The following is a 17,306-nucleotide window of genomic DNA, read 5'->3' as shown; positions in this document are numbered from 1 at the left end:
ACCCGAGAAGACTGAGGACCACGTAATTCAAGGTGTTGCACGCCGAGGGTGAGTGTTATATAGCGTGATAAGTTCGAGATTTGAAAAAACAAGAGAGGTTTAGCCGGAAAGTGATTACAAGTATTTTTTATTGCAGCCGAGGGATCACAAATATATACTTGAAATCTGGGAATTCCCAACTCGAGATCATTACATGTATGGTGAGTGTAGGTATATTACTAGTAGGATGAGATGATAGACTTATATGCATAAATATAAGAGATGCTTATATTTATTTTAGTTAAAACGATATTGGAAGCAAATATCTGCATACTGAAGTGGAGGATATAAAACACACGCACGGTTGTGGCATTAAGAGGCAATAGAATTGGAAATTACACTTGCGTTATTGTTATAGTTATGTTTAGGGATGGCTCAAATAAAGTGGTGGTGAGGACCATTGTGAAGAACCCCAGATCCTAATTTTGGGACCATTATATGATATTCAAATGTGAGAAAGGATTGATAAAGAGGGTACAGATTTAATTTGGTTATTATATTTTCTTGGATTTATATACGTTTGAATCCAGAGGAAGATATTACTCCTGAGGAAACCTTGAATATTTAGGTGAATTTTGAGTTCTATTGCATGGAGCCTAATACAATGGTATTCTCTCTTTGGTAAAAGGTTAGACATATACTCACTAAATACGGGTGTATTGTATACTTGGAGTGGCATAACTACCTTTCCATCTTCTCTCTTTATAAACCTATACACTATGCGGAGCTTATCTAATTTTGGTTTGTGTGTCTTTACTTTACACACTATTATTAATAAGCCATACGTAGATCGTGTCAATCTTATGGGTATTGTTTATTTGGTTGCAGCCCTGAGGAAGTCAATGTGTTGTATATCGCACGACGAAACACGTGTTGGCTGATGTACCATGAACAAGTGATTATCAAGAGATGATTGATGACATGAAAATAAATACAGAGGAACTTTGAAACCTAAATTGGAGAAGACCTGGACTAGTTGATTTGATTTACTAAACAGTGACATTTGCCAATAAGGTTGGTGCTATACCTACAGAGAGAGTAATAATAGTGTGCTCAGAGGGTATTTTTTAGGTTAATTTTAATATCTGTGTAACTGCCCTACAAAATAATTCAGGTGAATCGCTCATTCTGATCAAACCGAATTTTTTGCATCAGTCATGTACAAACCTTAACCAGGGGATCTCCATGGCGCGATCCAAATTCTTTACATCACTCAAGGAATCGCTATAATTGCCTAATTCAGGAGTAGTCCAGATATGAATCCAGAACAGTAGTAGTTTTTAGTGGGCCTGATCAGATACTCTTTTCATCTCCATATCAAAATAGAGTGGGACCAAGGGGGTACTTGCGAAGACCGAGAGCAATGCTATGACAAAATGAATTCTCAGTCACTGCGAGCATCGTGGTATTAGTGTTACCCCAACCTTTGGCGCCATACAGTGTGGCACTTTGGACCTTAACTTGATATGCTTCCAAGGCCGGGGAGATAGAACGAGAATATGTGTTCTTCTGAAAGCATAGCATGGCTTTAGATCTATGTGAAATTGTGAGGGCTCCTTTATTTATTTGGTGGACTCACCTAAATTTGTCTGACTGGGTCACCTCCGAATATTCACAGCTAAAAACTCTTCCCAAACGATCATTCCCTCCAAAACTAGACAGCTTTTGCTAACATTCTTGCCAAAGACCATGAATTTGTTTTTTGCAGCATTTAAGTCTAAACCCCTGTGGCCATAGAACTCCCAAAATATTTTAGCAGATTTTGTAACCCCATCGGAGAGAGACTTAGAAATAATAAATTAATCATCTGCAAACAAAAGTATGTGTGTTTTAGCCCCATTAAGAGTGGGGACATCAGTTACACCTTTTGTCAGTTCCCCGGCCACATCATTTACATATAGATTGTACAAGGTGGGAGCCAAAGCACACCCCTGTCGAACACCTCTTGCGATTCAAATGCACTTTGTCAACTTACCTCTATCACCCCACCTGACCTGGGCGTAGTTTTTTTCATGCAACCTAATTCAATTAACTCACCTGGAAGTCCTGTGTCTGCTTGTACTCTCCACAGGGTCCCCGGGGTATTAGATCAAATGCGGCAGATCGACAAATGCCATGTAAAGTTTCTTGTTGCCCAACAGGATGTATCTTCAATAAAGGAGAGCACATTTAAAAACCTGATCTAAAGTGCTAACTTTAGCACACAATCCTGCCTGAATAAGAGTTATATTCCTCTGATTTGCCGTCTACTACTGCAATCAATTTAAGACCTGCCTTATGAATATTTTTTGAAGATTTTATACTAGGCTAATAGGCCTATAATTTGATGGACATTTAGAATCTCCTTTTCTAAATATCAGGATTATATCCATCCCACTCCAGGTGTCCATGTAACTAGACCACAGCCCAGGCTCTGAATTTTAGGGCCAGATGTAGGACACCAAACACCGGTCGGTAATGGCCGATTTCGGACGTTACCGACCGGTATTTGGTGTTTGACATGTAGGGGGCCTTATATTTACAGAATCGGTATATTTACCGATTTGGTAAATTTACAGATTCTGTAAAATTCCGAATCGGTAAATTTACCGAATCGGTAAATACAGATGTAGATGGCACTTTAAACAGTGCCACAGGCCCTTACCGATTCGTTATTTACCACCAAATACTATTTGGTGGTAAATAACGAATACCTGTGTACATGCACATCTGTGCATGTACACCTGTGCCATGTGGCACATGTGTGTCACATGGCACACAAGCCAGAAACAGGGGTGCAACAGGATGTCAAAGTGCCACCCGGTCCCCCTTGGCAATTCGGTAATTTTACCGATTCGGTAATTACCAAATCGGTATTTGTCAATGAATCCCATGGGCTTCAATCCATGACAAATACCGATTTGTAATTATTGAATCGGTAAATAACCGAATCCTACAGATTCGGTATTTTTTACCGAATAATTACCTAAATTAGATTTACCGATTCATGAATACCGAATCGGTAAAATTCGGTATTTATGAATCGGTAAATCTAATTTACCTACATTTAGCCCTTAGTTATTTAATTGTGTATTTGATTGTATGGCACCACAACATGCAACATCCACTTGCAAGATGGACACCCCAGATGACACCCAAGAACAGGAGGAATAGAAAGAAGGGTGGGAGGTGGAGAAGGAACAAGAGAAAGAAGGGTGAAGGCCTGGGAAGTTCATCTTAATGTCTTCCTCGTACATTGATCTCACACAGCTATCCTTTTGAGGCAGAAATGAGGAGTATTATTAAGTTATGAAATTCTATCAACTATGAATGGCCCACATGCTTTCAAGATCTTCATGATGTTCCAATGACAGTGAACCCACCAGTTGTATCCCTGTATCTCTTGCCTCTTGTGTGTCCCTCTTCGTAAAATAACTATCAAAGACCCCACTGCTTTTAAGAATAAGAATTATGATTTGGGGGAATTCATAATAGTTTGTATACCTACACCTGTAATCTGCACCAGTTTACAACATTGTTTATTACTAAGCAGGAGGAAATATGCTGATTTGTGCGAAGTTACTTTTTTATCCAATGGGAAAATATTTTACTTCACAGACAAATCAGAAAACCCCTCTCCTATGCCCCCAACCCTTTTGGATTGCTCCATTTCCTTTTCCCCCAACCCCCCTGGCCATCCCTGGTTATAAACTTCCTCCCTTGTCTTGCAGAAATCTATTTACCATTTCTATAGTGGGAATGAATTTCAAAAAAGTTTGTGAATGCCCACAAGCTCTTGAATTTATGGATTTTCCCAAAGTTTTCATTGATTTACGATTGCTTATTGGAGTATCGTGTACTCACCAGTCGAGACAGTTGCATGTTTAAGTAGAAGATACACCTGCTAATGGCTTTGTGAATTGAATTCAAGGAGTGTGAGGTATACTTTGATATTTTCTGTATAATTGAAAGTGAAATAGATAATGTAGTGAAAGTGCCCTGTTACCTGGCAGAGAATTTTTAGGGTCTGGGTCTTGTCTGGGATTGTGAACTGCAGACTGTAGGAGATCAGCCAATGGGTCGTTGTATGTGTTCAAATCTTTACTCCAAATCTGTCCTTTGAAAAGGAATGAATTTGGACTAACATTGATGCTTCGTATCCCATTAAAGGACACTAAAAATTAAATTAATTGCAACAGTGATTACACTGTGCTGGTGGTTATAGGTAAGACCTACCAGAAGTCAATTTTACACTGACTTTTCCTCATCAGACTTTGATACAGAGCAAGAAGGGGAAAAACATAAACAAAGGAATTGCAGAAGAAGAGAAAGAAAACTACTGAGAAAGGAAGAAAACATGAATGAAAAGATCCAGAATGAGCGAAATAATGTGTGTATAGTAAAGGAGTAGAAAGAGGCACGAGGTGGAATCCAAACTATTTGCCTGTGATATTTGGTGCTCCCTACATTTGCCAGCACCAGCTGCAGGTTTCTGAGAAAAACTTTGGACGTCAACATTTAGTGGAGAAGCGTGGCTCAGTGGTTAGAGGCGGCAGACCCGAAAGCTGAGATCGGCCGTGGACCAGGGTTCGATTCCCCGCCTCGGCGGGTCTCGGGCTCAAGAAATTCCACGGACTCGACAATTCTCGCTCCGGTGCCTACTGGACTCACGGGGTCACACTCTACGACTCTGGGCAATAGCTTGCTTAATCTCCACTACGCCCCTCGTGGCGGGATGCCTGGCTTTCACCTTGTGGATACCCTGCCAGGGTATCTCACAGGGGAATACCAGGACGGGTTCCCTAAGCAAGCGCTTAGATACCGGGTCGGTGATTTGCGCTATATAAATACATGTACATTTACTTACTATTTTACAGATTATGATCTAAATTGAAGCTTCCTCTATTCACTTCTTCTCAAAGGTCAATTGTTCACAAGTAGCTTGGATCACTTCTAGTCCACAGGAAGCCACTCACTGTACAGGTGCACACTGGCCCTTGGATACAGTTACCAGACAACACCAAAATAGCTAGTTGATTCATTCAACTAAAATGACTTTAAGAAGAAATATAAACTTCCAAATTCAATGACCAGTCATTGGTCACAATTCTAGGCCAAATGGAGCCACTTGGCCACTGGATTCACTGGCTCTCATAAAGTTGAGGTTAGGAAGATGTGAGACACACATTCATCTACTTGACCTTTAGCACACATTATATGATACTACCTCAGGGCAAAGAGCATCACTCACAGACAAGGCTGACCTGGAGGACCCAGGTTAATATCCATAGAAAAGTAAGAGCACCCTTGTAGGATGGAGTCCAGTCCAATGGGAAGGGGAAACATCCTTTACGACAAAACTTTTACCACGCAGTGCCTTAACAACGCAGGTTTTTCAACACAAGTCCTTACAACGAATTGAGCTGGGGGGCGCTCTAGGATAGGTAATAGTTTAATTTACTATCCAACACCTTCCCTACTATCCACGGGGACTGGAGTTGGAATAGTAAATTAAACTATTCACTATCCAGCACCCTCCAACGCAAGTCGTTGTAACGACTTGCATTGTAAATCCTGCGTTGTAAAGGCATGCGTAGTAAAAGCATGCGTTGTAACAACGTACATCCAATGGGAAGGGTTTGCCAACCTATCAGTTTTTGCCTACGCTGACATTGCTATCCTAATATTTGATCTAAGTGCTGTAAATGACAGTGGTTACTATTATCCAATTTGAGGGCACTCAGTTTCTTGACCATGGAGAGGTGAATGGCATAGAAGGCCTTGGCAGGCTTCAGACGCATGACCTGCAGCTCATAGCAGTGACTGATTAACTAATTCAGTTAACTTGGCAAATGTAGGCATGGTTTTCATATCTGTTGTTTTGAAGGCAAACACACACACCCACTGATTTCCATTGATCTGAAGCACAAACGTAATAAAAAATAACAAATATGAGTAATAGGTGTAGTGCCTAATAATGCAAATCTTGTTTGTGATATTGCTACTCCTAGTATTAATGCTAACATTAATAAGGATATGTATATATATATATATATATATATATATATATATATATATATATATATATATATATATATATATATATATATATATATATATATATATATATATATATATATATATATATATATATATATATATATATATATATACATACATATGTTATATATTATTATTACTGATGATCATTTTAATGTTGCCTCCCTGGCTTCCCCTTCAGGCATTACATGCTGCTGGTCCCCACCGTGCTCCATGGCACGCACACAGAGAAGGCATGCGTGGTCCTCACGCACCTGAACGAGTCACTCACGCTGAGCTTCACTCTGGAGCACCCGACGCAGAACATCACTCTTTCTCATGACTTTGCGGCAGAGAACGACTTAGAGCACTGCTGGGATCTGAAGGTAAGCGTGAGCCAGCGGGCATGTGGGAACCCCTTGTCGTAGACTAGAGTGGAGCACAAAAGTTGGGTTACACTCTTACAATCCATATGCCTTGACCCCTGGTTTGGCCTTGAATCTGGAATTAAACGCCCTTCATAAAGATGTTCTCATGCAATGATCTACGTTACATTATATGACGTGTCTCACATGACAAACATGGCCCCACAACTCCTAACTAACAAAACCTGAGAGTTGTACTAGTTCATCAATCCACTCATCAGGCCTCGCCCCTTACCGAGACCATCCTCTCTGGGTTGCTGCCCTCAAGCACGTTGAACTGAACATCTTTCCAGGAATTTCTCACCTGCCCCCACCTGATCCACAGTCCTCTGAGTCTTCTGCCTCTTCAACCTCCCCATGAGGACTCTTCATGTTGGATGAAGGTCCTTCAGTCTGCAGCCAGTGCCACATGTTACACCCCCCTAAATAACCACACCTATCCTTCCATGTTCAGTGATATTCCAGCCCTCAAAGAGAATCCTCACCATGTGGCCCCAGTTCTCCCCTCCTGGTCCACTGCTTCTCATTCTGCCAGCCTCCTTTTCATCATCTCTGCTGCATTATCCAAGAGGGTCCCTAAAAGAGTATAATTTAGGAAAGCTATCACCTCTCTAAATGCTGCAAAAATGTCACTGTGCTCACACCCTATGCAAAAACCCTGAAGATCTCGGTTTGCGTTCTTTTTAGCTTTATCCGTCGCTGCTGGCTTGAATTACCAGCTCTAAACATGTCTCAGAAGTAGAGGTATCTGTTATCTCAGTCTATTGAACACTCACCTGCTCCAAAGCCACCTCTCCTGTTCCATTCAGCGCACACCCAATTCACGCAGTAGATTATGTTGTCTCAATGAATGAAGCACAGGGGCACTACTCCCATTGCTTATCTCTAACCAAAGACACTGAGTTTATACAGCAATGAACGGCCACAGGTGTCAGAATGGTGGACAAAAGGGCATATGTAGATAATTTTTGTTTTGCGATTCTCAAATTGCGATTTTTTGGGAATCGCAGTTAGAGAATCGCAAAACGAAACATAGGTAAAATTAGCAATTTTTTTTGCGAATCCCAATTATTCCTTATTTGCGAATCGCAAATAGAGATTCGCAACAAAGGAATACCTTCTCATTCATTCCTATTGGCTAGAAGGCCCATAGGAATGAATTGGAAGACATTCTCAATTTGAGATTCACAATTAGAGAATCGCAAATTGAGAATGCAATTTCAGGGTTGAAAGGGTGTCAATAGGACACCCTGTTGCACCCCTGAAATTAACATGTGTGCATATGTGGCCCACATACATGCCCTAAGGGCATGTATGTGACCCACATGGCACTCTGAAAAATGCCAAAAAGTGCATTTTGCAAAGAAATCGCAATTTACTACCAACCTGAAGTTGGTGGTATTATACGATTCCTTAAGCCACAATTCGCACAACGTGGGTGCTTCCTACATTGCATTTAAGGAATCGCAATTTGCGATTCCTTAAATGCAATTGCAAAATAAGGAATCGCAAATTTTGCGATTCTTTATTTTGCATGTGGGTTTTTGTGTACTACATAGCACACTGCCCTAATTGCGATCGCAAATGCTGAAATTCTGATCGCAAATGGGCTACCTACATATGGCCAAAAATGATGTGTCAAGAAAAGGCCAATTATGAGACATAATGCATCACAATTTGTGAGTTTAATATCTCTTCATTTCAATGCCTATTCATTTTGTCTGGGACGACACACCTCGTTAGTGCCCCGGTATAGCACCTCAATGGAGCAAACAAAAACCTAAAAGTCACGAGATAACGTTTATAAAGGGTCTGTCATTGCCACTTTGTGGTGTTTTTTTAATTTAATTTTTGAAGCTTGAAAGAAATGTCTATTGGCTATAGCACATGGTCCTCTAAAGTTGGTCCTGGAAGGCCGGATCCATGCCAGATTTTTAGCATATCCCCATTTAGATAAATGTAGTTATCTTAAAAATCAGGCATGGATGCGGCACTCCAGGACTGTCTTTGGAGAACCCTGCTATAGCAGATCAAACACCCAAACATTTAAAATAATAATAGCATAAGGTTAAGGTGCCAAACTAAAAATGGCATTTTGTAGAAATATTACTGCATGTACTACGAAATGCAAATCAATAATTCCCGGGCAGAGATCACCATCTCTCCCATCTTTTCAGTGCAGAGATCTCAGCCATGGTAAATGAGAACTCCACACCTTGAAGTAAATATGGAAGGGACAAGGGGAAGAGGCTGGAAAATTGGAAATTCTTACTATTTACCACCACTACTTACTTACTACAAAATGGGAGAGGTTTAGGGAAACATAGGAAGGAGTTTAGGGATTAATATTTACAAATTACATTTCTAAAATATATCTCTATATTTATATATGCTCACACAAAGAGACACAGGCATATGCATATTTATATTACCTACTGGCGGTCGCCAGTAGGTATATATAGTTAGGATTTTTTCTCTATGGGATTTTTGAAAATTCTATGTCTAATAACTTTGGCGTTTGTGGACGGAATTGGCTGAAATTTTCAGGAAAATGGCACATTTTGTTTCTGAGCAGCCCCTGAAAATTTTGGGGGGGTTCGTCAAGGGGGGGCCGAGAACAAAAGGGGGGTCCCAAAACGCGTTTTTCCCATGTTAATTTCCATAGGGCGGTTGGCCTCACTTTTAGCCCGAACGGCTGAATGGATTTGCACGAAACTTGGCAAAATTGTAGGGACTGGTAGCCCGATGTGCCTTTTGTAGGTCTCAATATATGTGCTACAGTGGATTTTGAGAAATTAACGTTTAAAAAAAGACATATATCTGTAACAGCGGACTGGGCAGCGGCCCAGGACGCGTACTTTTCGCGCAACGGAGCTTTGTGAAGCGAAGCTGATTGGTTCTCCGGCGTCTGTCAACATTCCAAACAGTCCGTAGCGGCCGCCATCTTGTCTCTCGGTAGGATCGAGAGACAAGAGGAGGCGAAAGCGAAGGGGCAAATGACCATAAGGGGGAATAGTAGATCCTCGCTGACCCCCTAGGTTTGATGTGGAGGTTTTAAAAGGGCCCCGCGGGGCAAAAAAAAAAAATTATAATAATAATCGAACGGCTGAATGGATTTGCACGAAACTTGGTAAAATATTAGGGACTGGTAGCCCGATGTGCCTTTGCTAGGTCTCAATATATTCGCTCCAGTGGATTTTGAGAAATTAACGTTAAAAAAAAGATATATATCTGTAACAGCGCTCCGCTTCGCGTACTTTTCGCGTTACGGAGCTTTGCGAAGCTGATTGGTTCTCCGGCGTCTGTCAACATTGCAAACAGTCCGTAGTGGCCGCCATCTTGTCTCTCGGTAGGATTGAGAGACAAGAGGAGGCCAAAGCGAAGGGGGAAATGACCATAAGGGGGCATAGTAGATCCTTCCTGACCTCTTAGGTTTGATGTACCATTTTGCCAAGTTTGGTGTAATTCCGTTCAGCCATTCAGGCTGTAGACGTATGTAAATGTCCTATGGAAAATTGCATGGGGAAAACACATTTGAAAGTGTTGAAATTTAGAACCAATTAAAATGTTACTTTGGTTTTGTATTTGTGTGTGATGAAAGTTAATTGGTTATGTATATATGTCAAATGAGAGGAAACCACAGCCATTTTGTGATACTACTGTCTGAGGTACATTTGTGAGGAATTTTTGGTGGTGAATTTCTGGTGTTTGATTTACACAGTACTAACACTTTTCCTACTTTTGAAAAGGTGAGTTGTTAATTTGTAAGGGGAACTATGTTGTACACTTGAAGATAATTTGAAAAAAAAATTCTGTTATTTATTTACAGTCCTTCTGTTATACTAAATACTTGATAAAGTTAGTTTTATATTATGTATTACTAAAAACGATAAATGAAAGTGATTATTTTTTTCTGCAATTTACAGCAAGCAATTTCAAAATAAAATGGCTCACAATGAAGAGACCGTGGCAATTTCTTTTGAATTGTCCACTACATTGATTGAAATTGAGAGCACCAATAATGAAACATTGTCACAAGGAGGACATGACTTGTATGATTCCATTAGATTGATTGAAATGGACAGCACCAAGAATGAAATATTGTCACAAGGAGATGACTTGAATGATTCCACTACGTTGATTGAAATTGAGAGCAGCAATAATGAAATATTGTCACAAGGAGGAGATGACTTGTATGATTCCATTAGATTGATTGAAATGGACAGCACCAATAATGAAATATTGTCACAAGGAGGAGATGACTTGAATGATTCCACTACATTGATTGAAATTGAGAGAACCAATAATGAAATATTGTCACGAGGAGATGACTTGAATGATTCCACTACATTGATTGAAATTGACAGCACCAATAATGAAATATTGTCAGAAGGAGGAGATGACTTGAATGATTTTTTTGATCAATCTCTTGATGGCGAATTTATCGAGTGTTTGGAGACGATAGAGTTACAAGAATCATTATTGCAGACTTTTCATGAGGACATTGCTGATGAGGACATGTTACTAGTTCTTTCAAATTTAGAAAATTCTGAAGAATAAATTTATATTTAGAAATCAAAAATTGTTTGAGACATTATTCATTTTTATTTTTAATTTATGAGGTTGTAGCGAAGTGATTGTAGTATAAAATGAGACTTATAGTATAGAGTGCAACATTTTTATGTTACATGGTAAGTTTACTCATATTTACTTCCCTTCTGCCACTATATTATCTCCAATGTGTATTTGACATCTCTTCTTCATCTCCGGCCTCCTTTCTCTCACTGTGTGTCTCCGATGCATCTTATCGGTGCTATTTTGTGTAATTACAGAAGAGAGTAAAATAAAATAGTTCGGAACGTGAAAAGGGGGCAAAGTAGAGTACTCCTCACCCCCTAGGCCTTTTTAGGCGGTCCCAAAAGGATCAGTTTCTGCTTTCCTGAGAGATTATGGTATGAGTTCCATATACCACAATAACTTGCATTACAACATGCAAGATATCTATCTCCTATTACCAACTTTTGGAGATATTCGCGCTAAGCGCGAATATCTCCAAAAAGTAACACCTGCCCTGAGCAGTTCTTAGCCATGTTATCCAATGGGAGGTGGATAACATGGCTAAGAGCATTAGCTCGGTAATGTATGAATATCGCTGAGTTTTTAGCGATATTCATGCATTGCGGCCGTTTATTATCGCATTTGTGATAAACCTTGATAATAGCAAGGTTTATCTTCAATAATTTCTGACGATGCTTAGCGGTAAAAAATTCGTTGGTAAGCATCGTTAGCGATAAATATCGCTTAACTTTGGTAATATGCCCCAACGTCTGTTAACGTTCGATTCGAAGGAAATGAGGAAGTGTTGAAAAACATTGTCTGCGCCATCTTGCCTTTTTTGAAATGTCACACTTTTGTCGTGCACGGCAGCCATTTTAGATGTCTTGACCAGACCCACTCTCTGCACGCTGTCGATTCGTAGCATGGCTCCTCACCCTCGCAAGCATCTTCCCCAGGCACTGGTCACCCCCGCTCTCTGTCTTATGCATGGGCAATAAACCTCCCCCCATCTGCGCTGCTCTTCCCTGAGAATCACACTCTGTGCCCGCCCGACACCTCCCTTTCGCCCTATTCACTACCGCACCCTCTGACACTCCTCTTCCTCTGTGTCCGATTGTCCAGGCTATCAGCTAGCCCTGCAGATGTAGTTTATGGCCTCAGCTGTAAAGAATCACCCCTCTTCAAAGGAGTTATAGTAGATCAAGGCCCACACCCGATGAGATCCGTCACACCACACGTGTTCCTACTATCTGAAAACTATCCTGTATTGTGATTGGGGAGGGGACCGAGCCTGAAGCGGAAGATTCCAGGAATGACTCTTTGTACATCAAAGTTTTTACAATTATGTGTCACATTAAAAATATATAGCACTCCAACAAAGTAGTAGGAATATAAAACTTTAATAACATATAAATATATACAACAAAACAAAAACAGTAAAAACATTTAAACAACGAAGAGACCGTGGCAATTTCTTTTGAATTATCCAATAGATTTATTGAAATTGACAGCACCAATAATGAAATATTCTTGTCAGTAGCGGTCTGTTGTGCGAATAGTTCCAAGGCAGCAGAACGCGCTGAAATCTAGATGGCACTAAAGTGATGTCTAGCAAGTTGCCGCCCAGCACATAACGGCGTGGGGCGCCGCGGGGGTGAGTGAGTCCAGTAGGCACCACAGCTATTCTTACCGGCATTGCAGAATTACTGCTGGGGACAATGCCTGTGCTGTAGCAGGGTCACAGCAGAAACAAAAAGGATTCTGTTGAAGATGTTGTTGGTTTTCAATTTGAAAACAGTTCTGGTGTCAACTGCTATGCTAATGTAGTGGTTAATGTTTTGTTTTCTCTAGAAAATGTAAAAGAGGGGGAGGCAGTCCAAAGTTCCGTTAAAAGGGCAAAGGAAAGGATCGGTGGTTTGAACTATCAGTCAAAAAGGGGAGGGGGTGCAACAATTTTTCCTACCGGGTCACACTGTGCTTTTACCGGAAGTGAGGTCTGCAGGATTCTAGTAATTCAAAGTGAGACTGGCGCCGACGTCCCGCGGATACAGTTTCGTCACTCCACGGGTGATCATGGCAGTCATTCCCCATCGGGGGTCGGAGACTCCCGCGGCTCCTCTAGAATCTTCAAGGTCGTGGAGGACTACGGTGGTGGAGTCAACCAGTGACCGGGCCATTTCTTTATGCTGGGCCCGCTCTTGCCAGGTGGACCGCCATTTTGAGAGTTCGGTAGCTACTGGCGATCGCGGGGTCAAATGAGCGGACGGGCTCCACCCTGCCGGGCGAGACGTTGCAGCATGGTCACAGTGGAAGAACTCTTTTCCGGGCGCCTGGAGCGCTGAGGGTGCAGCTGGGAAGCCTCCACTGGGGAGGCGGGAGAGGCCTGTTCGCACCGTCTCTCCCTCCCAGTGCACCCCACGGCGTCTCGCTTGATATTTGTTATGGCTGGACCAGGCGATGAGGACGAGGGGGGGGGGCCGGAGGCATGTGCAAGACATCCCCCCCCAGGGTTGTTGCAGCAATTATACAAGAAAGAAGAAGTGTCCCGTCCGTCTTCGGGCCGGGCTTCCGGTAGATGTCGGCCGGACGCCCCTGGCTCTGGCCCCATGAACGGGTTTCTTGGTTTATCGGCTGCAGCCGGATCCCGTCGGCCTCGGCCCCCCGACCGTTGGTGGCCGGACCGGAAGAGCATGTGGCGGGACTACCTGCAACTCTCAAGGGCCACCGCGGCCGGACTGGGAGAGAGAGGGGAGGGTCGAGGAGACATTCCCCCCCTGCAACTGTTCAGCGTTGTAAAGGCAATCCCCTGGCCGGGTCCCGCTGGTCTCGGCCTCTCCTCCGGCTACACCCTACGTTAGGATCTCCTGGCCGAGGCGTGGCAGCAGGACCTGCCTTATATGGGCTGCTCCCGGCTGGGCGTAGCCGGAACCCTGCCCCACCTTGGAAGTTTCCAGAGTGGGGGCGGATGTTCTACTGACTTGCATTTTCCCTAGTCTATCGATTTTTTTGGCGTGGCAGGCGGTGGGACAGCGAGGGGTGATTTGGTTTCTCTTACTGTTTTTCTGGTCTCTCACCAATGGCATATTTTAACGTTTTCTTGTTTCTAGGACATTAATAGGTTTTATCATTACGTTATGTTATCGTTTCTTTGTTCGTTGTTTAATAAAAGTTCATGTTCATCAGTGGCCTACTGATTTTCGTTTTCCTATTCTTTTCTTTCCAGGTTGTTTCATGCTAAAGTTTCTGTTAAGAGGATACAGTGATCACTTCGTTATTATTGCATATGTCCTTTTCACTAGGGGTGCTCTCTGGTCGGGCCAGATGACGTATGTCTAGTAAATGGTCCGGGTGAAACAGGTGCATCAATCAGTGGGGAGTAGATAGGCATGACAGATTACAACGGGGGAGAAAGGTCCGCATTACGTACCCTTTCACTACTTGCAAAGATTTTCCTACGTTTATTTGCAAACAGGGAATACCTCCAAAAAGAACTAATTCCCAAACAGTCAATGTTCGGACAATCAATCAATCAATGAGGAATGAAATAGGTACGACGTGTTAAAGGCTTGCGTTACCTACCCTTCACTATCTGCAAAGGGAGAGAGAATATTCCTATTCTTCCTCGTTTGCAGGCAGAGAAGATCCTTAAGAGAACCAACTTCGAACAATTCAATGCTCGATTCAAACAATCAACAAGGGGTACTGTGAACACAAATGAACGCCGCTTATGTACATACGCATTGCTATTTTCAACAGGTTGTTCCTAATGTTTCTATTTTAGCGAGGTCAAAAAGAGATCCCATTAGTGGCCTACTGATTTTGCTCGATTCCTTTTGTTTTTTTACACGGTTTTTCGCTATCTGCAAAGACTAAACAGAGTATTGCGACTCTGTGCTTGTTTGTAAATAGAGAATGAACCAAAGAGAACAATCAATCAAATGGAGAGAGAAGCAGGCACGACGGATTACAAAGAGGGCAAAGGGCTGCGTTAACTACCCTTCACTATCTGCAAAGAGAGAGTACTCCTAATAGAAATGAGGGGTGGGGGGCAGCATTCAAAGCAGATCAGTGTGCATAAACACGAAAATGTTTTTACTTACCACGTACTTGACATTCGACAGCTTATGATATTTACTATTAAAAAACCATTGAAATTCACTGAAAAAACCATAGGTTATAGACCATATATAGTTAGGAATTAGCATTTACAAAACCTTGAAAATTCACTGAAAAAACCATAGGTTATAGACCATATATAGTTAGGAATTAGCATTTACAAAACCTTGAAAATTCACTGAAAAAACCATAGGTTATAGACCATATATAGTTAGGAATTAGCATTTACAAAACCTTGAAAATTCACTGCAAAAACCATAGGTTAGAGACCATATATAGTTAGCTGGACATTTTATTGACATAAAACCAATGAAATTCCATATATAGTTAGTTGCACTAACTATATATCGCGCACCGGCAATCCACTGATGATGATGTGACATATTACATCATTCATGACATGGTCAGTGACATCACTGATGACATCACTGATGACATCTCAAATGACATCACTGATGACATCACTGATGACATCTCATTTGACATCAATGACCACATCACTGATGATATCATTCATGTGACAATACAATGCATCTCCTCACATTTTAATATAACCTCTGTTTCACCCAGTGTTAAAAAGAGTATAATTTTTGAAACCATTGACACACCAATACTAGTTACTACATACGCACTCACTGATTGCTACGTCTACACACACCTTCACTCATTCACCCATACAATCATTCATACATACAATCACTCATCTTTACAACACTATCATATGCACTCATACACCTATACAGACACTCACAGTCTGCCACTCATCCATGGAGTTACTTACACACCTAGTCAGTCCTGTAAAGAATCAATGAGACTTCCATTTTCTTGTCTATACAGTTAAACATAGAGCACCTTACATTTTCAAACATGTACTAACACATACTTACTTTCTTATACAATCATTGATACAAGTACAGATTGATCTGCACAGAGTCACACACCTCCCAGCTAGCCACACACACACTCAGTCTCCCATACAAATACTTGGGCAATCAATCAATAACCCATATAGTTACTCATATAGCTACTGATCAACACATGCAGCAGTTTACAGAACAACAGACATAATGATGCACAAATTAAGACAGTTTAGTCACTAACCCATGCACTCAGTGAGACACATTTTATCAGTCACTCATACATTCAGTCATGCACCTACTAAATCCTTCGTCCAGACACTTATACATCCACTCATTGTTCAATATGTAAGACATATTTTAACTTTACAGAATTATACAGTCACTGGATGTTGTCATCAGTGATGTCATCAGTGATGTCATTTGAGATGTCATCAGTGATGTCATCAGTGATGTCACTGACCATGTCATGAATGATGTAATATGTGACATCATCAGCAGTGGATTGCGGGTGCGCGATATATAGTTAGTGCAACTAACTATATATGGAATTTCATTGGTTTTATGTCAATAAAATGTCCAGCTAACTATATATGGTCTCTAACCTATGGTTTTTGCAGTGAATTTTCAAGGTTTTGTAAATGCTAATTCCTAACTATATATGGTCTATAACCTATGGTTTTTTCAGTGAATTTTCAAGGTTTTGTAAATGCTAATTCCTAACTATATATGGTCTATAACCTATGGTTTTTTCAGTGAATATATATATATATATATACTAGCAGCCTATCCCGACGTTGTCCGGGGGGTCCCCCTTTGCGCACCCGCCACCTTCAGGGCCCCTAATTAGCTGCACACAGTTCACCGCTCCTCCCCGCGCTAACGGGCCGCTCCACCCACCTCTTAGCAATAAACCTCATCTCCGGCTGACCAATGCCCTGTGCAAACACGCACACATGTCTTTCTTTATTATTGTTTTATTTTGTGTTCCACCTCTTAGCAATAAACCTCATCTCTGGCTGACCAATGCCCTGTGCAAACACGCACACATGTCTCTCTTTATTATTATTTTATTTTGTTGCGTTCCACCTCTTAGCAATAAACCTCATCTCCGGCTGACCAATGCCCTGTGCAAACACGCACACATGTCTCTCTTAATATTATTTTATTTTGCGTTCTGTCTTTTATTTCAGTTGTGACTTCCCACAGGCGTGTGTGAGCGATAACGGGCCGCTTCTCCCCTTGCTTCACCCACCTCAGCCCGAGTCTTTTCCTCCACTCCTCCCCGCGTTCC

General features: G+C 41.5%; 1 protein-coding gene across 2 annotated transcripts in view; it reads left to right on the top strand.

The window, feature by feature from the left end:
- The window catches only part of LOC144768002 (alpha-2-macroglobulin-like), a 236,594-nt gene that overhangs the window by 57,908 nt on the left and 161,380 nt on the right, over positions 1 to 17,306 (top strand). For both annotated transcript variants that reach the window (XM_078651392.1, XM_078651391.1), the window contains exon 2: positions 6,260 to 6,443. In XM_078651392.1, the coding sequence (XP_078507518.1) occupies positions 6,260 to 6,443 (184 nt within the window). The remainder of the gene's footprint in view (positions 1 to 6,259; positions 6,444 to 17,306) is intronic.

The sequence above is a fragment of the Lissotriton helveticus genome, chromosome 7 (assembly GCF_964261635.1).
Source record: "Lissotriton helveticus chromosome 7, aLisHel1.1, whole genome shotgun sequence".
In the NCBI taxonomy this organism is placed as follows: Eukaryota; Metazoa; Chordata; class Amphibia; order Caudata; family Salamandridae; genus Lissotriton; species Lissotriton helveticus.
Note: the sequence above shows the minus strand (reverse complement) of the source record. Positions and strands in the feature narration are given on the sequence as shown.